Genomic DNA, 26,853 nt, shown 5'->3' on the forward strand with positions numbered 1-26,853 from the left:
TTAGGCTTTCTACAGCGGGAATGGAAAGCAAACCCAACAAGTATTTGTCTGAGAGCATAATCCCTATTTAGTGGATTATCTGTAAGATTTAATTACAGTTAACGATTGCCAATTTAGAAAGAAAGGAACTCTTGCTGTATTACAGCAGCATGCTTGACATAGCACGTCAACGAATTGTTGTCAACAATTCCATATTATGTTCATTTATAAACATAATCTGAATTAGATATTACATGGGAATGTTCACTGGTAACATAGTTAGGGAGGTGGTGTGAACTATGATGCTAGAATCTCACAAGCTACCAATTTCATTACGGGTAGACGTAAAAAGTAATTGTAATATTTTAGACAGTAATGTACAGAAGAATAGGAAGATATGTTTGGAGGCCATTTGGAATTGCCAATTTTTCTCTAAAGGCATGATAAATACAGAATAAAAATCATAAACATTTTTGAATAGAAAGTACAATTCGTATATTTGTAAACATGCCCCTGACAGATGGCCCCTGACCCTATTTTGTGTTTCAGATTTTTTTTAAATCCTTTCTTTTATAGGACTAGGATTGCATTTGAAGCCAAGTTACAGAAAACAAGCAGGTCAACAGATTTCCGTGTCCCACAGTCAATATGCACCATGTTTAATGTGATGGTGGATGCCAAGACACAGTCCACAAAGCTTTGCAGCATGGAGGTGGGCCAGGAAGTAAGTTAACACTTTTTCACGAAAATAATTATTTCCAATCAGGAGCTTGCAAGATAATTCAGATTCAATTGTAGCACATTATTATCAAATTATAACTTGTAAAGCCAAATATTTACACAAAATATAAAGATGACTTATATTGTGTATAATTGTTTAAACATTACAGTACTTTACAATATATCTGCTTTAACCCTTTTAATATTAAAGCTGTGCTGCGATTTTCAAAAGAGAAATGTTTATTTATTAAAGAGTATCTGCACAGATTAATTTCTCTATAATTTCATTGTGGAATAATATAACGTAGAATTAGAGAAACATCTAAAACTACTTAACATTTCTGAACCGCATTAACGGAATAACATGTTTCAAATAATAGCAATTCCTGTTCTCCTCTCCAGCATGAACTCCACTGGAAGTGTTAAATCAGCCATCATACCTCAAATGATTTTTCTTTTAGCGTTGAAATCTTATTCGATAACTGAAGTTTAATCTGGTTACCCTTAAGGAACAATGTTCTATGAGTGTTTATTTAGCTTTTGTTTGTTGACTGGTTCATTCATATAATTTATTTATTGGAAGCTTTTGTTTGTTGACTGGTTCATTCATATAATTTATTTATTGGAAGCTTTTGTTTGTTGACTGGTTCATTCATATAATTTATTTATTGTTATCTCACTGTATTATCCCTGATATACATGTGGCCTAGGGGGAATGACACACACTTGAAGCAGAACTCAACAACTATCCAAAGCTGGATTTTTAAGTTCAGAATGCAAGCACTTTGAGGCCCGAATTCCAGGCTAAAATGGGTTTCCATACGTACAGGAAATATTTTAATTTTATCGACATTTGTAATTAACAATCATAGAATCATAAAGCACAGAAGTGGCCATTTAGCCCTTTGTACCTGTTCTAGCTCTTTGAAAGAACTGTCCAATTAATTCCCACAACCCAGCTTTTCCCCATAGCAGTGCTAATTAAGTCCTCTTGAAGTATATGTCCTGTTAATAGTTCCTATGGCATCTGCTTTCACCACCCTTTTAGTGAGTACATTCCAGATCTTAATAACCCTCTGGGTGGAAAAAGTTCTCCTTATTTCCCCTTTAGTTCTCTGGTTGCCAGAGGAAACAGTTTCTCCCTACTTGCCCTATCAAAACCCCTCATAATTTGATATACGTTTATTAGGTTTCCCCCAAATCCTCCTCTACTCTAAAGAGAACAATCCCAGCTCCTCCTGTCTCTCCACATAACTGACGTCCCTCCCTGCTATCATCTTGGTAAATGTCCTCTGCACCCTTCCCAATGCCTTGACATCCTTCCTAAAATATGGTGCCCAGAATTGTGCACAGTACTGTAGCTGAGGCCTAACCAGCAATTTGAAAGGTTTATAATGACTTCCTTGTTTTGTTTTCAATGCTTCTACTTCCAAAGGCATATTTACAACAAACATCATAAACTATCAAAGATAGGGGGCTGAATGTTTGCCACTGCGGTGGGAAACAGGAACCGGGTCTGTTTTTGGGTCAGAAACCTGCCTCTGGTGGGAAACTAATGAAAGTTCAAATTTTCACGGGGTGAGCCCTTAACTGATATGGGCACAGTTTCCTGTCCACTTAGAGCCAATGGGGATGGGGATGGGAATGGAGGCGGGTCGGCTGAAGTGTGGGGCTCTTTTAGACACTCCTTGGCAACCATCAATGAGGCTGCTGGCTGTCCTGAGGGAGAGGTCTGCAGTTTGTGCCAAAGCCTTCCACTTCACCAGAGGGAAGGGAGATTTCACAGGAGAGCCAGAGGCCTGGCACCTGGGGCAGGGTGCCCCTCACTTCATTGATGCCAACCTGGATCTAATGCTGAAGGCTGTGAGGAAGAGGAGAAAGGTCCATTTCTAGGGAGTGGCAGGATGAGGCCACCTCATCGTGCAGCAGGGGCACCTCTCTGTTTAGCGTCATCTCCGTCAACCTCCTGTCCCTCCTCTCTTACCTCCTGCTCCTCGCCTGATGAGCTGTCTCCTTCCAGGGCCTCATCGAGCTTAAGATTCACACCTCTCTGGAGGGCTGTATTATGGAGAGTGGTGAAGACCACCACAATGACCAAGACCCTTGCAGGAGGGTATTGGAGGGAATGACCTGACTGGTCCAGGCACCAGAATCTTATCTTCAGAAGCCCGATGACCTATTCATAGTTGTCCTGCGGAGCAGGTAACATTGGTTATATCACCTCTCTCTCTGGGCTCCCATAGAAGGGTCAGTAACCATCTCTTCAAGGAATTTCCCTTGTCCCCGAGGATCCATCCCCACACTTTGTGGGTGAAGAGTAGAGTCAGATGGGACTGGGGAGGATGATGGAGACATGGCAGCTGCCAGGAAAGCGAGCACACATGGAAGAAGCTCTTGTTGTGGTTGCAGACCAGTTGGACATTGAGGAAGTGGAAGCCTTCTTGTTGATGGATCTCACTGGCCGGTCACTGGGTGCCTTGATGGTCACATGGGTGCAACTGATGATGCCCTGCACCTGGGGAAATCCAATGATGGAGGCAAAACCCAATGCCCTCTGACCCTGTGAGAACATGTCTGTCATTAGATGAATGTGCGGTCCAGTTCTGGCAAAGGGGGCATCAATGACCAGTGAGATGCAGTGGTGTGCAGCCATTAAGCGAGATGCCACAAATGTCAGCTGATGATCCTTGGGAGCAAAGTTCAAGGCCACAGTGACTTTGATGGCTACTGGCAGGGCATGGCAACTAGTGCTGCGAAATGTGAGATCTTCAACGACGAGGGCACATATGTCTGTGGCCATCTGCCTGGAGAGTCGCAGTCTCCTGTGGCGCTGGGTCTCGGTCATCTCCAGGTAGCTCCGTCTTCGGTGGTAGATTCTGTGTTAAGGGTTTCCCCTCCAGTGCCTTCCTGCCCCTGTTCCCTCTCCCATGCCCTCCTGATGCCCACAGTTCTGCCCTTCCTGCAAAAGGTTTTGCCCCTCATCGCCACTGAGCCCAAAATCTGACAGTCATGCCCCCATTGCCAGCTGGAGCCTTCCTTCTGGGAAGGTGGCCACCTAATTGTCCTTGGCAGACTTGCCCCCTGCTGTTCTTCCCCACGATGCCGGGGAGTGCTGACCCCATTGAAAGCCCAGGCGCTGTGCCCACTTTCCCTGCCACCTGTGCAGCACCAAGGGCTTCCCCTTACCAAGTGCCCTGTTCTCCTTTGCCCTGCTGACCCTCTTATGGGGCTAGGGTGATGTCCTGGGACAGGCATGACTGGCTTCCCACTGTGTACCCGCTTCCCCTCAGCTGTTCAGAAACTGACAGCTTCTAAAACCCATTCACCCCTTTAAACATTACACCCTCACCCTTCAACAAACTCATAACATGCTTTTTAACAAGGTTAATTGGCCTCAATGGGGAGGAAAATGGGATTCCTGTCCACCACCACCCCCACCCTGGCCCTGGTAATTATTGCCAGCACTGGGATTAGCGCTTAGAAATTGGCCCGCCACCAGCATTTTTGGGGTTCCCCCCCCCCCCCCCCCCCGCCTCCATTCCCAACTTTGGGGGGCCCTGAAAATTCAGCCCAAGGTCTTTGAAATTCCTTGAAATTGGGGGTTCTTACAGTTTCCCAGCAATGGCAAAAAAATGGCTATTTTCATCCAATTACACCTTTTCTCTGGCAGTACTGCAGTCTTCTGCCACATTTACAGTGGGAGACTCAGAAAGGCCCATGGAACTTCAGGACCATGATCTTTATGAAGATGATGTTTTTCATGCATTGTGAATTTATTGAATGATGATCTGTAATCAGATTTACACATCAATCCTTTTACTTTACAAACTAATTACAAATAATTAATAAGGCAATTAAAACATGAGCTGTGCATAAATCAGATGAGAATAAATATGGCTTTATTTCGAAGTAAAAATGTAATAGTGCCAATAGTTCATCTGTTTAATTATAGATTAATTTCTTAGTTGTAAAATATACAGACTGGGGACATTGAACTGTTGTTGGCTGTGCTGGTTGCCTATCAGAAACATGTTTTATATCCTGAAGGAAGTAATTCTCACATTGAAAAGTCCTTTCTGGAAATTAATAGGTAACTCTGCACATGTAACACTATTCCACGGTTTCCTCGATTTATAAATTGATTTGTGAATTATTTAAACATAATTCTGAATGAACTACAGTGATGTATTGTTGAGACAGAATTACTGGGGTAGTTTATGTACAGATGAAGTATAATTTTAGTAAACTAAGACCTGTAATTTTAGAACTTGTGTTTAATGCTTTTTACTGATTTAATACTTACCTGAATTTAGTTCTGTAGGCCGTATTAGCATTGGATAATAGCATACAAATGCCTAAACATGTTTATCTGAAATGCCACTCTACTATTTTATGAGGGACATTACCCATTTAGATTAAATAGGCTTACTCTTTAAGGAAAATACCAGAGGGAGGCAAACACATTAAATATTTGATGCCAGCATCTGACATGGTAACTTCAGGGACAGATACTTTAAGCTGGAGAATAAGAGACGTTCTGCTCTTAGGTCTTTGCCAGTAGTTTTCTGTAACACTGTTAGAGGTGCATGAATGGTGCCATGAGATAATTCAGCCCTGATTTTGTGGGGAAGTACTTACATACAAGGATATGCTCATAGCAAATGCCATACCTGCTCCTGTGTTTGGAGGGTGATCAAGTGGAGGAGAAAATCGTGTACATTTTATTAGGCTAGCATGTTGTTTTAAAAGTGAGTATCCCATTTTGCCCATGTGTTTTTCTGTTTTTTTCAGCGGCAATACCATTCTAAAATCGATGAGTTGATTGAAGAAACTGTGAAGGAAATGATAACACTCATGGTTGCAAAGGTACAGAGCAAAGTGGCTATTAGGACTATGTTTTCGAGATCTGAAATCTTAATTAAGACACACCCTTAAGCAATGCAAAATTTCTTGTGGCAATATTCACAATTGGACATCTTAAATCTCAGATAGAATAGATAGTGGCTAGTTTCATAGATTCATTTCATTGAAAATGTACCTTTCACCTGCCGCTCTCCAATTTCTGTGCATGTTTAATGGAATGGTTACCAAGTAACTGGTTATCATTGTAATCATTGCTAAGTGCTACTTAGTTGATGTCACCATTATAACAGTATTAATGAACCTTCTAGAGTGTAGTAATGAATTAAAAAACCACAAGTGGAGCTATTCCTTTTAGTTGTTTTGATTCAGTTATAGGAAATAGATAGACAGAGAGGCAATTGGCTAATGTAAATGGACAATGGTAATAATATAACTGGTCAAGATTGTATTCATATGAAAATTAATTATCCAATTTGCAGCAATAGTAAGATACATACAGCACTGCATTGGACTATATAAGTAGCAAAACATGCAGTTCATTTATATAAGTTACATATGCTGCAATAAAGCAAGATGTAAGATAAAGCACAAGTTAATTCTTCAACCTTGTCAGGTAACGATTATCTATTTTAAGATCAGAAGAAACAGGACTGTTAAAATGTTAAGAGCCAATAAATTAATTTGCTTCTAATCATTTTCTCTCATTAGTTTGTCACTATTTTGGAAGGAGTACTATCCAAACTGTCCAGATACGATGAAGGGACTCTCTTCTCATCCTTTCTGTCATTCACTGTAAGAAAAAAAATCTTTTTATTGATTTATTTGTCTCAGTATAATTCAGAGAAAATCCAAATAGCCATTTCTTCATGCTCACAAAAACAGATTTGGAAATATTCTCAGTTTTCAGCCAATGTTGCTGCATTTGCTTTACAGGGCATACAGTAGAACCTCTAGTATCCAAATTCCCAATTATCCACTTTCCTGGTTATCTGCCAGAATTTTGTAGAACAAACCTACGTGTGAGATGTCATCTTATTGTACAGCTTGCTAACACCTATCCCCTCTGATGTAAATCAACCTTACAGCAAAAGATTAAATTTAGCTTGTGTTATTTGTTTTGGAGTTCTCTCCATTCCTCTCCATGCCTAATGTATAGCCTAACATGTAGTATCATACATGTCAGACCATGATTATCTGTTAATCCATAAAGTCAGCCAAGGGTATGTGCCTTCTATTATGACTGTTAATGAAGGTTCCACTCTCATCATTTTCTGAAGTACATTTAAGACATTATGGGCTGAATTTTACGCCGCCCCAGCGGGTCGGATGATGGCGTGGGGGTGGCGTAAAATTGAGCAGGAGGCTCCGGGAGGCCTACCCGCCCCGCTCCCGCCTCCGGTGAACTTTACGAGGTCGGGCGGGGGGAGGAAGCGGCCCGCCCGAGGCCAATCAAGGCCCTTAAGTGGCCACTTAACGGCCACTTAAGGGCCCTTGCCCGCCTCCACAGATATTTTACCTGTAGCAAGCAGGCGTGCTGGGGGTGTGAAAGGCCGCCCAGCGAAAGCTGCCGGCCTTTCCGTGCCCCAAAGGGGGTGCCTGATTGAGGGCCGCCCCTGCCTCCCAACCCACCCTGGGACCCAAGATGCCCCCTCCCCCCAAACGACCACCCTAGCCTCACCAGGGTACGACCGATCCCCCTGGTTAGGCATGCCCAACTTACCCACTCTCTTGGGTCCATGGCTTCAGCTGGGCTGCAGTCCCAGCAGTGGCCACTGCTCCCAGTGGCGCTGCTGGGACTAAGAGCTGCCAGCCCGCTGATTGGCCGGCAGCTCACTGAGGCGGGACCTCCTCCCTCAAGTGGTTGAAAATCCTGCCTCAGGACAATTAAAGCCCGGGGATCCGTAAAATGCGGGACAGATCCCCGGGCTAGGCGGAAGCGGGATCGCCACCGACTTTTGCCTCGGTGGCGAATTCCCGTCTGCCTAGGGTAAAATCCAGCCCTATGTTTTACAATATGTTTCTTAAATGTCTCAAAAACTGTACTCACTAAATTAATATATTTTTGTTGTGTGTTTAGTCTAAGGATTTTTTTTTGTCATCTCCCTTCTTTCTATTTTGTTTTAAAGGTGAAAGCAGCTTCCAAGTATGTGGATGTCCCTGTAAGTGTAATTCTATCAACTTCTGAGTTGACATGCAATTTAAATCCCTGAATTTCGAAAGATATAGATGCTTAACCATGCAAGAATAGGTCGCACATTTTTCTTCATTAAAGTTTGTAAAACTCAGGCACCAGGTGTATAGAGAACTAATGAAATAAGCTGAAACTCTGTCATTAAAATTGGTTCAAATTATTGTTTTGTTGCAGCGTTACTAGATTTGAGTTTAGAGAGAAGCAACAATGCCTCCGATATGCAGAAGTATTCAGTAACAGTCAAGTTTAGGCAGTTTTCATCAAATGTTCTAACCTTCTGTCCTGAACATATTGGGAGTGAATGTCTGTGGGGTTTCTCCTGATCATCTAGAACTTTTCTGGAAGAGCCATGCAAACCCCAGACAAACTGGCTGGTATTTCCTCTCCCTAGGCTGGGACGTTGAGGCAATTTACAGCACTCATTATCCACTATTGGACTATAAATGCACTATAAGAAATTTCTTCACTCCCCAAGTTAGCCTTATGGATCAACAGTATACTTCTCCGTTTGGAGTGTGGGTGTGAGCAGCTGTGCTAATAGCATAAATTAAACGGCGATTATGTCTTGAGATTGAAGGTATGCACTGCACTTTGCAGTTATTATCCAGCCATTATTAATTCTCTAATCTACATTCAGCAGCCTATTTTTCCCAATAACAGGTTATACTTATTAGATTTTAGAAATATGTATAGAGTAGCTAAGGAAATTTTTCAGTTAACACAGACTGCTACAGGAATTCAAGTGAATTCTGTCCACAAATCTGAGAACCAAAGTTTCTCTGTGTCCTAACTCTTCTGGATACTGAATCAAAGTGATTAGTACGACATATCTGTTAGCTGTGGAAGAAGACAAACTCACTTAAGATTCCTTGAAAATATTTTAAAAGGCTGCATGATTGCTATTCTCTGAAAAATGGTGTAAATTTTCCACTTGATACAGCGATTCAAGTCTGATTTAAAAAAATTTCTGGACTAGTAGATGTAGATGTTTGTGGCTGCAGAATATTTATGATGAAAGAATATCAGAAAAAGCAGGCTGTCTCTCAAGCTTTCTTCAAAGGAATATATTTCAATTCTGCCAGGAAGCTCAACTGATGAAAGCTTGGGAAATATTCCTCTCTTCTGAAAACTTGTGGTGTTTTAGCATAAATACTGCGAAGTCAATCTATTGACTGTTTAATAAAGGTTTTAATAAACTTGTTTGCTGAGAAAAGCAATAGTAATTTAACGGAATGTTCTGACCATCTAATTAGCGGTAAATAGCTTTGAGAAATAGCATGTACTAAAAACACATTTTCACCTGGTGCATTGTTGAATTATTTCCCCATCATTGGAGCAGCAGGTGAAAATAATACTGCCATGGTCCTGGCAGCCAAATATTATTCCTTTGCTCTGTAATTATTTGCGATAAGCAAACATCTTGCAGGCTTGCTCCTTCCTTAACCATGCTCATTTGCACCCTGGAAACTAGACTGAAGTGCTAACTAACTGCAACTTATAGTGACTGACAATCAAATATTCTAGAGAATGGGTACCTTGTGGTCTTAAATATATGTCATTCGTAAAACCAATTCACAGCAATGGCTTACCAGTATATACTTCAGGTGGAAACTGTAGACATCTGAATGTCAGCACCTTAAAACAGCCTGTATCACAGCCTGCTAATGTGTTTATATTACTTTGTGAACAAGAAAGCTATAAATCTACAAGAGGGTTTGAAGATGACATATTCTGCATTGGTGGAAAAAAAAGGTGATAGTTGATTATCTCTTTCTGACAAAGTTGTGTGAATGAACTGTCTTGTTAAGAAACACAGGAAAATTAAAGTTTCTAATTCTGTCAGTCCTAATAAAAATGAATTATAAGTACAAAGCATCTTATTAACCTTCACAGTCATACCCAATTCTGTCTGTTTAATAAGGTGTGGGTTATACAGCTTAACGTATGTAATTGGCTTAGGTTTTCTGATCATAATTCTGACAATTGCCCATTCATTTTAATTGGGTTACCATATGTATGTAGGCTTGTATCTGCTGCAGTTTAGAAGAGTAAGAGGTGACTGGATTGAAACTTACATGTGGAACGGATGTTTCCTCTTGTGAGAGAATCTTGAACTAGGGGTCACTGTTTAAAAATAAGGGGTTGCCCATTTATGACAGAGATGAGAAAAAAAAATTCCTCTGAGGACCATGAGTCTTTGGACCTCTCTTCCTCAAAAGGGGGTGGAAGCCGAGTCTTTGAATATTTTTAAGGCAGAGGTAGGTAGATTCTTGGTAAGCAAGGGGGTGAAAGGTTATTGGGGGTGAACAGGAATGTGGAATTGTGGTTACAATCAGATCAGCCATGATCTTGTTGAATGGCGGAACAGGCTCAAGGGGCCGAGTGGCCTAATCCTGCTCCTAATTTGTATGTTTGTATGTCTTGTTTTATTGCCATGCTGATGGCTGGCATTTGCCAACAATTGCAATGCACTAATAACAGACAGCTAAATTTGATTTTTTTATTCATTCCTGGGATGTGGGCATCACTGGCAATAACAACTTTTATTGCTCATTCCTAATAGCGCTTGACAAGGTGATAGTGAGCTGCCTTCTTCAACCACTGCAGTCCACGTGGGTAAGGTATTTTTATGTCAGCATGGGGTGTGACTTAAGAGGGGAACTTGCAGGTGGTGGTGTTCCCGTGCACCTACTGCCCTTGTCCTTCTAGGTGGTAGAGGTTGTGAGTTTGAGAGGTGCTGTTGAAGAAGCCTTGTCGAGTTGCTGTAATTCATCTTGTAGATGATGCACGCAGCGGCCACTGAGCACCAATAGTGGAGGGAGTGAATATTTAAGGTGGTGGGTGGGGTTCGGATCAAGCGGGCTGCTTTGTGTTGTTGGTGTTGAGTTTCTCGAGTGTTGTTGGAGTTGCACTCAGCCAGGCAAGTGAAGAGTATTCCATCACACTCCTGACATGGGCCTTGTAGATGGTGGACAGACTTTGAGGAGTCAGAAGGTGAATCACTCAACATAGAATACCCAGCCTCTGATCTGCTCTTGTAGCCACTGTATTTATGTGGCTGGTCCAGTCAACTTTCTAGTCAATGGTGACCCCCAGGATGTTGATAGCGGGGAATTCTGCTGTAATTAGTGGAGTGCCGCAAGGATCAGTGCTGGGCCCTCAGCTATTTACAACCTATATTAATGACTTTTAGACGAAGAGACAGCGAGTTTGCTGATGATACAAAAGTAGCTGGAGATGCAGCTGTCAGGAGGACACAAAGAGGCTGCAAAGAGATACAGACAGGTTAAATGAATGGGCAACAAAGTGGCAGCTGGAGTAAAATGTGGGGAAGTGGGAGGTTCTTCACTTTGGTCATAAGAATAGAAGAACAGAGTATTTTTTAAAAGGCGTGAAACTTGTAAAAGTTGATGTCCAGAGAGACTTGGGTGTGCTCATACAAGGAACACAGAAAGTTAGCATGCAGGTCAGCGACAGGCATCAACATGTTGCACCAAAGACATTTGACAAAATTATTGACTCAGCCATGGACATGCGGGCAATTCATCTACATATAAAGTGTACAGCCAATCTAAGGCCATCAAACCATAGTCCAATTTAAAACACATTTCTCCCTATAAATAAAGTAGTTAAGTGTACAAATGTCTGTGGATAACAGCACAACTGTATTAGCTAGCTATCAAGTAAAATAGTATGCAATCCTAATGCACATTAATTTTTTTGACAGAATAGAGCTAGCTACACTGTGTCATGGGGTGGTAGGTGGACCTTATCGGATGACCTCTGTGGATTCACACTGTGCGCTGGATCTTGTTTTCCCCTAGGCATCGGGTGCTGTGGTGGGGGGTGGGGGGGGGGGGGGTGCGTGGTAGTGCCTGAAGATGATTGCGGAAGAGGCCTGCCACGGATCTCGATGCCATGAAGGCCCGGCCCGATCCTCCCGGTGGCGGCAAGGCTCCATGGCAGCCCCCACTGTTGCTGGGCGACGGGACCACAATTAAAATATTCAAATTAATAAAATAAATGAATTAACATACACCTACCTGCAATTTTGAGGGTCCGCCACGATCTTCGGCGCAGTGGTCGGCACTCCTGCGCCTTCAAATCGCCATCCAGGAAAAGGCGGCGCCACACTAGTAGGAGGAGGTAAGATTTACAGTGTGGGGGGTGAGGATCAAATGCACGTAATGGGAGTAGGAGATGGTGGGAAGGGATGAACTGTAAACTTTGTGCAGTTTGGGAGGAGGTAAAGGTCAGCTGTTAAAGGTAAGTGTTTTGAGGGGGGAAAGGGCAAATAGTTAATATAATTGTTACTGCGGGGGGGGGGAGTGGTAAAGGGGTGTTAGAAATTTATTTATTTAATTTTGTGAAATCTGTCTTTAAAAATTTAAATTAGGCAGCAGGGCTGTCTGCCCTTTAAAAATGGCGCCAGCGCCTGCACACAGGCAGCTGACGCCATTGCCGGGACGGGCAGCCCGCCCTCTCCACGAGATTATGGGGGGGTGGGGCAGGGACAGGTCGCCCCAGCTATTTAAATGAGCCGCCCACTTAAGATTACGGCGGCTGTGCAGGCCGTCATTTTTTGAGCTCGCTGCCGAGATCAGCAGCGGGCTCCTAAAGTCCAGCCCTGTGACAGGAGTGCAAATTCATCCAATAAACCAGGAGACTCAAGGAGAGGATTGTTATTGTGGTTATTGAGGTGAGGCAGTAGAAAAATCAGCAATAGAAAGATGGATCATTTCTCACACTGCTATTGTCACAAGACAGTTTAACCTGTGATGGTCAATGTTTGTGCAACTTCTCCACCTGCTTGTAACATGTGTCTGAAGACAGGGTAGCCAACAAAAGGGCAGTGATCTCCAAATCAGGAGAATTTTATCGGATGGAGCAGATAGTCCTTCAGAAAAGTCATGTAAAACAGAAAAGCAGAGTGGGACAGGAAGGGGCAGAACGATTAATGGTAGGTAGCCAAGACTAGTTCATTCATCTTGACAGGCTGTTAAAATAGGTACTGGATTCTAAAATACAGAAACAGCAGCATCTCTCATGGACAAAATGTCATTTACTCATCAAAGCTAGTGACAAAATTAGATAAACACAGTTACAATAAAAGGCGCCCTTCAGTTCCTTCAATAGAGCAATTCTCTTAAATTCACTTATGTCTATATATCAGTCTATCACTGTCGAATCCGATTCAGCTCTGACAAGATAATTATTAACAAAAAGCTTTTCTGCAAAAAGTTGAGGGGTTGGTACTATATTATATTATGAATATGAATATATTATTCAGTTAGAAAATATTTTGTCACTCCAGACTAACCAATTTATGTCCAAGCCAAATCTCTTACCTGTAAGCAAAGGTGCACTTTGGACATAATGTAATTATACGATGCAGACAACTTTCAAATGACATTGGCCACTCGGGTTATCTGCCCTCAAACTGGATAGTAAATGATGCACATTGCAGTCACCGATCTTTGACATACTTGTAAAACTTGACCTTTAATCCAATTTGCAGTGTTACGGCCACATGGTGTGATGTGGGCGATTCCCAATGTTTAACTTGCCACCTAATTGCAGCAAGTGTATTTGTATTAGAGTTTAGCCCATGGTGTTTTATTTATCAAATAAAAAGATAGAAACAAGTTTTCTTGTAGATTCAAAACAAATGAAGTCAATTGTTTATTGATCAATATGCCTTATTCCGAAATTGTCACAACTGCATCCACTCAGGCATTTGCTCACACGCGCACGCGCATGCACACACACACACACACACACACACACGCACACACACACGAAGAAACAGAGCAGGGAAAGAGGAAGGTGGTTTTTAGTGGGGGGTGGAGTGGATGGTGTATGTGATGATAAACCTGTTGTATTCTCTTGAGAATCAGGTTCTAGATGGATGTAGGCCTGAGATGATTGTAGATTTCTCTCTTGATTGAAGGTTCGGTTGAAGATGGTGGGTTACCTCTAGCTTTCACTGCTGTATACTGTAGATGTCAGATTTTTTCGGCACTGTGCTTTCTGGGTTGGCTGGGACTCAAGCTGTTATAAGTAGCTTCATCTTCTGGGTTGGTCTCTCTCTCCCTGGCTGTTTTTTAAATTAAAACTATGTCACCTCTCACCTCCTGGTAGGAGACATTCTCCTCTCTTCCCCATGGTGATTGTACATTAGCCCAGGACGTGACTACTTTACACCTCCTTTGTTTCAGAAGAAGAAAATATTCAGTTCTGGTATGTTTTTATTTAGGTGTAAGATGAGTTTCATTATCACCTGTTGGCTTTGAAGATTTGTCCTTTGTCTTTGTCAAACAGTTTGACTACACAAAAAGCCAATCCCCGTTTCCTTGGTGGCCATTTTGGACCATTGTTCTCTTTTTAAATTAAAGGTTTATTTTTAAAAGACATAATCCATTTTTCATAACTCTTCAGAGTTAGTCCATGATTGTTGTGATATGCACTACCGGTGTGCATGACAGCAGCAGCAAAAAACTAATCAGTTAATAACTGTTTCTAACATGGTCATTGAAACATCATAAATTTTTGCGATGTGTTCATTGATAGTTTTTAAAATTGCAAATGCAGCATAGATTTTATTACGGAATCATACACAGTTCATCATAGATTAAGGTTTCTTAAAGCTATCCATTACATTGTATTTAGTAACTATTATTTAAGGGTCAGCAGCATCCTGTTTTTGCCCATATCACTCAGCCGCATTACACCATACTCTTGTATTCATGAGGAACCTACGGTGCTGACTTCTGGAGATTCCTTGGATTTTCTTGCCTGTTTTCCCCTCAGTACAACTTCTGGAATGGTATGATTCAATGGATAGCAACAGAATTGCGACACTTGTATCGAAGTAAAAGTCCAGCAACTTTCAATGTGTCACTGAGCTCGTGTCCCAAGTGAAAGTAATGTGTGCCAGAACGTAGAAATCAAGAGATTCTCTAAGTGAGTTTTGCAATTTTAGAATGAGTTTACATAACACAAGCCTTTAAACTTGTGTTTTTAAATAACCTAGCTGCTCGATTATTTTAAAACACAAGGTTAAAGGCTTGGAGCAGGGGTGTCCAACCTTTTCGCATGGGGGGCCACATTACAATTTTTTTCTTACATAGGGGGCTGGTGAGAAAATTTTGGAGAGCTAAAGCCATTATAAATGTATCTGACTATTAATCAAAACAACAGCAAATGTGCATTTTTGTGAACAACCTTTAAATGAGAAGGCTAATTTATTGACATACTTTCTCATCACTATGTTGGACAGTGATTTCGTGAGATACCTGGCATTTTTTTTTTGCTTGCACAAGTTGTCAATGTCTGCCCGTACGCTTGTTCTAGCGATCGAGAGTATTCTGGATAGATGTCCATCTGTCAGGAGTGATCTTGATCGCTCTCTCTCCCTGCCCCTCCCTCTCTCTCTCAACCCTCTCTGTTACTCCCCCTCTCTATGTTAGTTCCTCCTGTGTTGACCCCTTTCTTGCCGTTTCCCCTGCCCCATGTCTTCCCCTAACCTGTGCTGTTCACAGCTCTCCCTGTGTCGTCCCCCCTTCTGAGTCCCCCCTCTCTCTCTCTCTGACCCCTCTCTCTCTCTGGCCCCTTTCTCTCTGTCTTCCCCTCTCTCTTTCTGCTCCCCTGCTCTCTTTCTCTGTTTCCCCGATCTCCCTATGTCCCCACCTCTGTCCCCCTTTCTCTCTTTGCCCCCTTCTCTCTGTACCCCGCTCTCTGTACCCCCTCTCTCTCTCTGCTGCCTCTCTCTCTGCCCACTCTCTCTTGCTGCCCCTTTCTCTGTCCTGTCTCTCCATCTACCCCCCCTCTCTCCCAGCCCCCCTCTCACTCAGCCCCCTCTCACTCTGCCCTGTCCCCCTCTCCTCCCCTCTCTGCCCCCCCTCTCTCTCTGCTCCCCCCATGACCCCCTCTCTTTGACCGTTGCTGAGAGTGGGAGCAGCAATTTCCGAACTTCGGACAGCTTTGTGATTTCCTGGCAGGCTTTTAAAAAAAAAATAGAACCTGCCGGAAAACCCCAAATCTGTCCGAAGTTCGGAAACTGCTGTTCCTGCTCTCCACTCCATTCCTGCTCTCAACACCTGTCAGCTGTGAATATCAAAAGGAGTGTTAATGAGCATTAGATAAAGATCTGAGCTTAGAAATTCACTGACAGCTGCGATTTTTTTAAAACCAGTCTGGTCGGAAAGTAAAAGCCAATGGGAAATTTCTCATCTCTGAAATTACCAGTCATGGACCTCAAAATATTTTTACCACAGACACATTGCCGATCCCAGATGCAGGTACAGCAAGCAATTAGGAAGGCAAATGGCATGTTGTCCTTTATTGCAAGGGGATTGGAGTACAAGAATAAAGAATTCTTGCTACAGGGCTTTGGTGAGACCACATCTGGAATACAGTGTGCAGTTTTGGTCTCCATATTTAAGGAACGATATACTGGCATTCAAGGTAGTAAGGCGAAGGTTGGCTAGATGGGTCCCTGGGATGGGAGGGTTGACCTATGATGAGAAACTGAGTAAATTGGGCCTATATTCTCTGGAGTTTAGAAGAATGAGAGGTGATCTTATTGAAACTTACTAGATTCTGAAAGGGCTTGACAGAGTAAACACTGAGAGGTTATTTTCGCTTAGATTCCAGAGAATCTAAAACATGGGGGCACTGTCTCAGATAAGGGGACTGAGATGAGGAGAAATTTCTTCGCTCGAAAGGCTGTGAATCTTTAGAATTCTCTACCACAGAAGATTGTGAATGCGCTATCGTTGAATACATTTAAGGCTGCTAAGACAGTTTTTTGGTCTCTCAGGAAATCAAGGGAAATGGGAGTGGGTGGGAAAGTGGAGTTGAAGCCCAAGATCAGCAATGGTCATATTGAATGGCAGAGCAGGCTTGACAAGCCGTATGGTCTACACCTGCTCCTATTTCTTATGTTCTCTTACGAATTTGATGATGCCGTTGAATGTCAAGGGGAATATGATTGGACTCTCTTTTTGGAGATAGTCATTGCCTGGCACTTGTGTGCCACAAATGTTACTTGCCAATTATCAGCCCAAACCTGAATGTTGTCCAGGTCTTGCTACATCTGGGCACAGACTGCTTTATTACCTGAGGAGTTGCGAATGGTGTTGAACAATGTGCAATCATCAGCGAACATCCCCAATTCTGACTTTATAATGGAGGGAGGGTCATTCACGAAGCAGCTGAAGATAGTTGGGCCTAGGACACTGCCCTGAGGAACTCCTGCAGCGATATACTCTGGTTCAGATGATTGGCTTCCAACAATCACAACCATCTTCCTTTGTGCTTGGTATGACTCCAATCAGTGGAGAGTTTCCTCTCTGATTCCCATTGACTTTAATTTTACTTGGGCTCCTTGATGTCCACTCTGTCAAAGGCTGCTTTACTGTCAAGGGCAGTCACTCTCACCTCACTTCTGGAATTCAGCTCATTTGGAGCAAGGTCTGGAGCTGAGTGGTCTTGGTGGAACCCAAACTGTTCATCAATGAGCAAGTTATTGCTGAGTGCCACTTAATAGCACTGCCGACAGCATCTTCCAGCACTTTGATGACTGAAAGTAGATTGATTGGATAGTCATTAGCTGGATTGGATTTGCCCTTTTTTGTGGACAAAACATACCTGGATAATTTTCCACGTTATAAAGTGATTATAAGGTGCCATATTGTAACTGTACTGCAGTAGCTTGACTGAGGGTGTGGCTAGTTCTGGAGTACAAGTCTTCAGCATTTACACCCAAGATGTTGTCGGGACCCATAGTGTCGTTCAGTCGTTTCTTGACATCACGTGGCATGAATTGTATTGGCTGAAGACTGGCGTCTGTGATGATTGGGACCTCAGGAGGAGGCCGAGCTGGGTCATCCACCCGATACTTCAGGCTGAAGATGGTTGCAAAAACTTCAGTCTTTTTCTGACATGCTGGGCTCTCCCATCATTGCGGGTGGGGATGTTTATGGAACGTCATCCTCCCATTAATTGTTTAATTGTCCACCACCTTTCATGACTGGATGTGGCAGGACTGCAGAGCTTTGATCTGATTCATTGGTTGTGGGATCATTTTGGTCTGTCTATAGCATGCTGTTTCTGGATTTTGGCATGCATGTCATTCTGTGTTTTTGCTTTACCAGGTTGACACCTTATTTTTTGGTCCACCTGGTGCTGCTCCTGGCATGCTCCTCATTGAATGAGGGTTGGTCCCCTGACTTGATGGTAATGGTAGAGTGAGAGCTGTGCCAGGTCATGAGGTTACAGATTGTGGTGGTATACAATTCCGCAGCTGCTGATAGCTCACATGGATGCCCACTTTTGAGCTGTTCTGAACCTATTCCTTTTAGCCCAGTGGTAGTGCCACACAACATGATGGAGGGTGTTCTCAATGTGAAGATGGGATTTTAGCTCCACTAAGACTGTGCAATGGTCATTCCTACTATCACAAACAGATGCATCTGCGACAAGTAGATTGGTGAGGATGAGGTCAAGTAGGTTTTTCCCTCATGTTGGATCTCTCACCACCTGCTGCAGGCCCATTCTGGCAGTTATGTCCTTCTGGATTCAGCCAGCTGGGTCAGTGGTGGGGCTACCAAGCCACTCTTGGTGAAAGACTTTGAAATCCCCCACCCAGAGTGCATTCTATGCCCTTGCTACCCTTAGTGCTTCTTCCAAATGGTGTTCAACATGGAGGAGCACTGATTTATTAGTTGAGGGAGGGTGGGAGGCGGCATTCAGCAGGAGTTTTCCTTGCCCACGTTTGAGCTGATGCCATGAGACCTGAGTCCCAGAATCGATGTTGAGGACTCCCAGTGCTACTCCCTCCCGACTGTATACCACTGTGCTGCCACCTGTGGTCGGTCTGTCCTGCCAACGGGACAGGACATACCCAGAGATGATGATTGAGGAGTTGGTTGAAAGGTGTGATTCTGTGGGTATAATTATTAATTGTTACGTTGTTGAAGCTGTCCCCTTTTAAAAGAGTTTATATAAATTTTTTACTTTTTTTTACTTATTTTGACCATTTATTAAGATATCATGGTTATGATTCGAACACTTTGGCTGGAATTTTACGTTGGGTGGGAGGCCTCACCCACTGGCTGAAAAGTCAGGGCCGAGCCGGCCACTGCCAGGCCTGGGGAGTCACGCTGGCATTTCCCGTTCCTCAGGCCCTTAATTGGCCTTGGGAGGGACTTCCACCTCCTTGAGGCAGCAAGTCCCACCTATTGGAGCTGCTGGCCAATCAGCGGGCCGGCAACTCTTAGTCCCAGCAGTGTCACTGGGAGCAGTGGCCACTGCTTGGATTACACCCAGCCATCGGAGGTAACAGGAAGGACGGCCCTGAAGTAAATTAAGTTTTTTGGGCCTTGCCGGGATAATTGGCAGGGCCCCGGTGAGGCAAGCGGGTCAGTTTGGGGTGGTGGGGTGGGGGGTGGTAGTGTTGTGCATTGGGGGTGGTTGGGTCTTAGGGGGCAGCCCTCCATGGGGCACAGGGTCCCCGATCAGAAGGCACAATCCCCCCCCAGCCCACAAGAGGGCCGCCAGGTTTTACCTGGCAGTGTTCTTGGGGCCTTTGCCATCCTGCCGCTGCAGGTAAAATACCCGCGGTGGCGAGAGAAGGCCCTTAAATGCCAGTTAATTGGCCACTTAAGGGCCTTGATTGGCCTGGGGCGGGCAGAATGTTTCTCACTGCTGCAGCCCCTCACCACCCCCCCCCCCCCCCCACCCGACTCCGCCGCCTGTCACTTAATTTTACGCGCCCCCCCCCCCCACCGCACCACCAGCCCGCTCATTGGGAGGACTGTCAAATTCCAGCCTTTACTTTTTTTTTATTCAATCATGGGATGTAGACATCACTGGCTATGCCAGCATTTATTGCCCATCCCTAATTGCCCTTGAGAAGGTGGTGGTGAGCTGCCTTCTTGAACTGCTGCAGTCCATTTGGGGTAGGTACACCCACAGTGCTGTTAAGAAGAGAGTTCCAGGATTTTAACCCAGCGACAGTGCAGGAACGGCGATATAGTTCCAAGTCAGGATGGTGTGTGATTTGGATGGGAAATTACAGGTGGTGATGTTCCCATGCAGTTGCTGCTCTTGTCCTTCGAGGTGGTACAGGTCGTGGGTTTGGAAGGTGCTGTCTAAGGAGCCTTGGTGCATTGCTGCAGTGCATCTTGTAGATGGTACACACTGCTGTCACTGTGCACTTGGTGGTGGAGGGAGTGAAGTTTTGTAGATGGGGTGCCAATCAAGCGGGCTGCTTTGCCCTGGATGGTGGCGAGCTTCTTGAGTGTTGTTGGAGCTTCACCCATCCAGGCAAGTGGAGAGTATTCCATCACACTCCTGACTCGTGCCTTGTAGATGATGGACAGGCTTTGGGGAGTCAGGAGGTGAGTTACTCGCCTCAGGATTCCTAGCCTCTGACCTGCTCTTGTAGCCATGGTATTTATATGGCTACTTCAGTTCAGTTTCTGGACAATGGTAGCCCCTAGGATGTTGATAGTGGGGGATTCAGCAATGGTAATGCCATTGAATGTCATGGGGAGATGGTTAGATTCTCTCTTGTTGGAGATGGTCATTGCCTGGCACTTGTGTGGCGCAAATGTTACTTACCACTTATCAGCCCAAGCCTGGATATTGTCCAGGTCTTGCTGCATTTCTACACGGACTGCTTCGGTATTTGAGGAGTCGCGAATGGTGCTGAACATTGTGCAATCATTAGCAAACATCCCCACTTCTGACCTTATGATTGATGAAGCAGCTGAAGATGGTTGGGCGTAGGACGCTACCATGAGGAACTCCTGCAGTGATGTCCTGGAGTTCAGATAATTGACCTCCAACAACTACAGCCATCTTCCTTTGTGCTAGGTATGACTCCAACCAGAAGAGAGTTTTCCCCCTGATTCCCATTGACTCCAGTTTTGCTAGGGCTCCTTGATGCCATACTTGGTCAAATGCTGCCTTGATGTCACTCTCACCTCACCTTGTTTTGTGGCCAATGCAAAGAACTTCCACAGACAATCCCATTCTTCCTATTACCTCAAACTTGACCGTACTCAGAGGGTAATCTGGAAGTTAGCTTCGTCCAGGCAGATGATAAACCTATTTATCTTCAAACACATTTACTTAATTAGGAACAGTAGGAACAGTAACATAGAACCTTCCTGGCTAACAAATAATTAACACTTTGACAGACTGGATTCTCATCTTAGTTACTACCTGTTTTACAATAGATTTGGGGGACCAAACAGAGGAAAATGTGTTCTTGACAGGTTACCACCTCAAATCTGCCACAAAAATTTGCTCCTGAACCCTCCTCCCCAAAAAAATCAGTTCCCTGTAAGGCCTATCACGGCTATTCTGTCACATTTGGACAGAGTAAAGGGGCTTGGCTAACCTGAGGTTTGGGAGCAATTTAGAGTCCAACAAAGGAGGACCAAGAAATTGATAAAGAAAGGGAAAAGAGATTCTGAATCTAAGCTAGCTAGAAACATAAAGGCGGACTGTAAAAGCTCCTTTAGGTATGTGAAAAGGAAACGATTATCAAGGACAAACGTGGGTCCATTGCCGGCGAAGACAGGAGAGTTTGTGGTGATGAATGGGAAAATGACGGAGAGACTAAACAATTACTTTGAGTCTGTCTTCACAGAGGAAGATACAGAAAATCCCCCAGAAATACGAGGGGACAAAGGGATTTGTAAAAATGAGGAACTGAAAGTAATTAGTATCAATAAAGAGGTAGTTCTTGAAAAATTAGTTGGATTGAAAGTTGATAAATCCCCTGGACCAGATGAGCTACATCACCATCCCCGGGTATGTCTTGTCCCACTGGCAGGACAGACCCAGCAGAGGTGGCAGCATAGTGGTATACAGTCGGGAGGGAGTTGTCCTGGGAGTCCTCAACATCGACTCCAGACCCCATGGAGTCTCATGGCATCAGGTCAAACGTGGGCAAGGAAAACACCTGCTGAGTGCCACCTGCTGCCCTCCCTCAGCTGATGAATCAGTGCTCCTCCATGTTGAACACCACTTGGAGGAAGCACTGAGGGTGGCAAGGGCGCAGAATGTACTCTGGGTGGGGGACTTCAATGTCCATCACCAAGAGTGCTTCAGTAGCACCACTACTGACCGAGCTGGCCGAGTCCTAAAGGACATAGCTGCTAGACTGGGTCTGTGGCAGGTGGTGAGGGAACCAACAAGAGGGAAAAACATACTTGACCTCATCCTCACCAATCTGCCTGCCACAGATGCATCTGTCCATGACAATATTGGTAGAAGTGACCACCGCACAGTCCTTGTGGAGACTAAGTCCCGCCTTCACATTAAAGAAACCTTCCATCGTGTTGTGTGGCACTACCATTGTGCTAAGTGGGATAGGTTTTGAACAGATCTAGCAATGCAAAACTGGGCATCCATGAGGCACTGTGGACCATCAGCAGCAGCGGAATTATACTCAACCACAATCTGTAACCTCATGGCCCGACATATCCCCCACTCTACCATTACCATCAAGCCGGGAGACCAACCCTGGTTCAATGAAGAGTGCAGGAGGGCATGCCAGGAGCAGCACCAGGCATACCTCAAAATGAGGTGTCAACCTGGTGAAGCTACAACCCAGGACTACTTGCGTGCCAAACTGCGTAAGCAGCATGCAATAGACAGAGCTAAACAACCCCATAACCAACGGATCAGATCGAAGCTCTGCAGTCCTGTCACATCCAGCAGTGAATGGTGGTAGACAACTAAACAACTAACTGGAGGAGGTGGCTCCATAAATATCCCTATCCTCAATGACGGGGGAGCCCAGCACATCAGTGAAAAAGATATGGCTGAAGCATTTGCAACAATCTTCAGTCAGAAGTGCTGAGTTGATGATCCATCTCAGCCTCCTCCTGAAGTCCCCAGCATCACAGATGCCAGGCTTCATCCAATTCGATTCACATCATGTGATATCAAGAAACTACTGAAGACTCTGGATACTGCAAAGACTATGGGCACTGACAATATTCCGGCAATAGTTCCAGTACAGCTACAACACTGGCATTTACCCGGCAATTTAGAAAATTGCCCAAGTATGTCCTGTACACAAAAAGTAGGACAAGTCCAACCCGGCCAATTACCGCCCCATCAGTCTACTCTCAATCATCAGTAAAGTGATGGAAGGTGTGATCGGCAGTGCCAGCAAGCGGTATTTGCTTAGCAATAACCTGCTCACTGACGTTCAGTTTGGGTTCCGCCAGGGCCATTCAGCTCCTGACCTCGTTACAGCCTTGGTTCAAACATGGACACAAGAGCTGAACTGGAGGTGAGAGTGCTTGCCGTTGACATCAAGGCAGCATTTGACCGAGTATGGCATCAAGGAGCCCTAGCAAAATTGGAGTCAATGGGAATCGGGGAAAACTCTCTGCTGGTTGGAGTCACACCTAGCGCAAAGGAAGTTGGTTGTGGTTGTTAGAGGTCAATCATCTCAGCTCCAGGACATCACTGCAGGAGTTTCTCAGGGTAGTGTCCTGGGCCCAACCATCTTCAGCTGTTTCATCAATGACCTTCCTTCAGTCATAAGGTCAGAAGTGGGGATGTTCACTGATAATTGCACAATGTTCAGCACCATTCGCAACTCCTCAGATACTGAAGCAGTCCATGTAGAAATGCAGCAAGACCTGGACAATATCCAGGCTTGGGCTGATAAGTGGCAAGTAACATTCGTGCCACACAAGTGCCAGGCAATGACCATTTCCACCAAGAGAGAATCTAACCATCTCCCCTTGACATTCAATGGCATTACAATCACTGAATCTCCCACTATCAACATCCGGGGGAATTACCATTGACCAGAAACTGAACAGGAGTAGCCATATAAATACTGTGGCTAAAAGAACAGGTCGGAGTCTCGGAATTCTGCAATGAGTAACTCATCTCCTGACTCCCCAAAGCCTGTCCACCATCTACAAAGCTCAAGTCAGGAGTGTGATGGAATATTCTCCACTTGCCTGGATGGGTGCTGCTCCAACAACACTTGATACCATCAGGACAAATCGGCCCGCTTGATTGGCACCCCATCCACAAACATTCACTCTCTCCACCACCGACGGACATTGGCGGCAGTGTATACCATCTGCAAGATGCACTTCAGCAACGCACCAAGGCTCCTTAGACGGCACCTTCCAAACCTGCGACCTCTATTATCTAGAAGGACAAGGGCAGCAAATGCATGGGAACACCACCACCTGCAAGTTCTCCTCCAAGCCACACACCTGACTTGGAACTATATCGCTGTTCCTTCACTGTTGCTGGGTCAAAATCCCGGAACTCCCTTCTTAACAGCACTGTGGGTGTACGTACACCTCATGGACTGCAGCAGTTCAAAAAGGTGACTCATCACCACCTTCTCAAGAGCAATTAGGGATGGACAATAAATGCTGGCCTAGTCAGCAACGCCCACATCCCATGAATGAATTTTTTAAAAATCCCAAAGTATTCAAGGAGGTGGCCTTGGAGATGGTAGATGCATTGGTGGTCATCTTTCAAAATTCTATAGATCTTGGAAGGGTTCCTGCAGACTAGAAAGTAGCGAATATGACACCACTATTTAAGAAGGGAGCGAGAGTGAAAATGGAGAACTACAGACCTGTTAGTTTGACGGTCAGTCGTAGGGAAAATGTTATAATCTATTATAAAGGATGCAATAATTGGACACTTGGAAAATAATGATATGATTGGACAGAATCAACCTGGACTTGTGAAAGGTAAATCATGTTTGACAAACCTGTTGGAGTTTCTTGAGGATGTAACTTGTAGCATAGATAAAGGAGAACCAGTGGATGTGGTGTATTTGGATTTTCAAAAGGCTTCTGATAAGGTCCCATACAGGAGGTTTATAAACAAAATTAGAGCACGTGGAATTGGGGGTCATATACTGCAATAGACTTAAAACCGACAGAAAGCAGGGAGTAGGATGGCAGGCTGTTACTCGTGGGCTACCGCAAGGATCAATGCTTGGGCTACAGCTGTTCACAATCTATATAAATGATTTGGATATGGGGACCAATTGTAAGATTTCCAAATCTGATGATGAGACAAAACTAAGTCTTATGAACGAACTTGGCAGGCCTCCTGTGAGGAGGATGCAAGGAGGCTTCAAGGGGATTTGGACAAGCTAAGGGAATGGGCAAAAACATGGCAGATAGAATATAATGTCAATAAGTGTGAAGTGATCCAGTTTGATAGAAAAAGCAGAAAGACAGAGTATTTCTTAAATGTTGAGAGGTTGGGAAGTGTTGATGTCCAAAGAGACCTGGGTGTCTATGTTCATGAGTCACTAAAAGCTAGTATGCAGATGCAGCAAGCAATTAAAAAGGTAAATGGTATGTTGGCCTTCATTGCAAGGGGATTTGAGTACAGGGGTAAAGATGTCTTGCTGCAATTGTATAAAACCTTGGTGAGACCACACCTGGAGTATTGGGCTGAATTTTACACCGCCCCAGCGGGACGGATGGTGACATTGGGGCAGATGGGGGCGGCGTAAAAAATTGAATGGGAGGCTCCGGGAGGCCTTCCCGCCCCACTCCTGCCTCCGGCCAACTTTACAGAGGGGGGGGGGGAATGGCCCGCCCACCCGTCCCAGGCCAATCAAGGCCCTTAAGTGGCCACTTAACGACCAATTAAGGGCATTCGCCACCTCCACGGGTATTTTACCCATGGCAAGCGGGTGTGCTGGGGACATGAAAGGCTGCTTAGCAATAGCTGCTGGCCTTTCTGCAAGCCCGGGAGGGTGCCATGGCAGTCAGACACAGGGTGCCCGATTGAGGGCCACCTCCGCCTCCCAACCCACCCCCGGTACCCAAGATGTCCCCCTCCCCACAACCGACTACCCTTGCCTCGCCACCACAACTGACCACTACCCCCGCCCCCACTGCCCCCCTCCCCCCACCCCCCCGACGAGGCAAGCCCAACTTACCTGAGGTCCTGGCTCCATGGGTTCATCTGGGCTGCACTCCCAGCAGTGGCCACCGCTCCTGCTGATTGGCCAGCAGCTCACAGAGGCAGGACCTCCTCCCTCAAGTGGGGGTGATACTCCTGAACCATTGTTTTTTTAAACACTGAGCGCCTGAGATATGGGTCCCTAAGCTCCTCAGTTTAGGTAGTTGTTTATCCTTCTTCCATGGAGGAACAAGGTTCTTCATCTCTTCCATTCCCAGGTCCTCATTCTCACTTGTGCTGAGTGAAGTAAAATGAGTCCAGTAAAATGAAACGTGAAGTCCTAGCAAAATGTATTTAGCAAGAGGAGTTAAGTGTCGTAAATTAGTTAAATTTAAAACAGTAGGTTATAAATTCTGAAACAAAAACAAGAAATGCTGGAACCACTCAGCAGGTCTGGCAGCATCTGTGGAAAGAGAAGCAGAGTTAACGTTTCGGGTTAGTGACCCTTCTTCGGAACTGACAAATATTAGAAAAGTCACAGATTATAAGCAAGTGAGGTGGGGGTGGGGCAAGAGATAACAAAGGAGAAGGTGCAGATTGGACCAGGCCACATAGCTGACCAAAAGGTCACGGAGCAAAGGCAAACAATATGTTAATGGTGTGTTGAAAGACAAAGCATTAGTACAGATTAGGTGTAAATACACTGAATATTGAACAGCAGCAAGTGCAAACCTGAAAAACAACCTGAAAAAAACAGTGGGTAAGCAAACTGAACAAACTAAGATGAAATGAAATAAATGCAAAAAAAGATTGTAAAAAATGTAAAAAAGAATGTAAAAAAAAAGGAAGAAAAAATAACTAAAAATGAAAGTAAAATGGGGGGCTGTCATGCTCTGAAATTATTGAACTCAATGTTCAGTCCGGCAGGCTGTAGTGTGCCCAATCGGTAGATGAGATGCTGTTCCTCGAGCTTGCATTGATGTTCACTGGAACACTGCAGCAATCCCAGGACAGAGATGTGAGCATGAGAGCAGGGGGGAGTGTTGAAATGGCAAGCAACCGGAAGCTCAGGGTCCTGCTTGCGGACTGAGCGGAGATGTTCCGCAAAGTGGTCACCCAGTCTGCGCTTGGTCTCCCCAATGTAGAGGAGACCACACTGTGAGCAG

The 26,853-nt window shown here is 44.6% G+C and overlaps 1 protein-coding gene across 5 annotated transcripts in view; it reads left to right on the forward strand.

The window, feature by feature from the left end:
- cadpsa (Ca2+-dependent activator protein for secretion a) overlaps nt 1-26,853 on the forward strand; it is a 593,453-nt gene that overhangs the window by 490,002 nt on the left and 76,598 nt on the right. For 4 of the 5 annotated variants that reach the window (XM_068051590.1, XM_068051593.1, XM_068051592.1 and 1 more), the window contains 4 exons: nt 556-703; nt 5,491-5,565; nt 6,271-6,354; nt 7,689-7,721. In XM_068051590.1, the coding sequence (XP_067907691.1) occupies nt 556-703; nt 5,491-5,565; nt 6,271-6,354; nt 7,689-7,721 (340 nt within the window). The remainder of the gene's footprint in view (nt 1-555; nt 704-5,490; nt 5,566-6,270; nt 6,355-7,688; nt 7,722-26,853) is intronic. The other variant, XM_068051591.1, reaches the window with a different exon arrangement.

Source organism: Heterodontus francisci, chromosome 19 (genome assembly GCF_036365525.1).
Source record: "Heterodontus francisci isolate sHetFra1 chromosome 19, sHetFra1.hap1, whole genome shotgun sequence".
NCBI classification, from domain to species: domain Eukaryota; kingdom Metazoa; phylum Chordata; class Chondrichthyes; order Heterodontiformes; family Heterodontidae; genus Heterodontus; species Heterodontus francisci.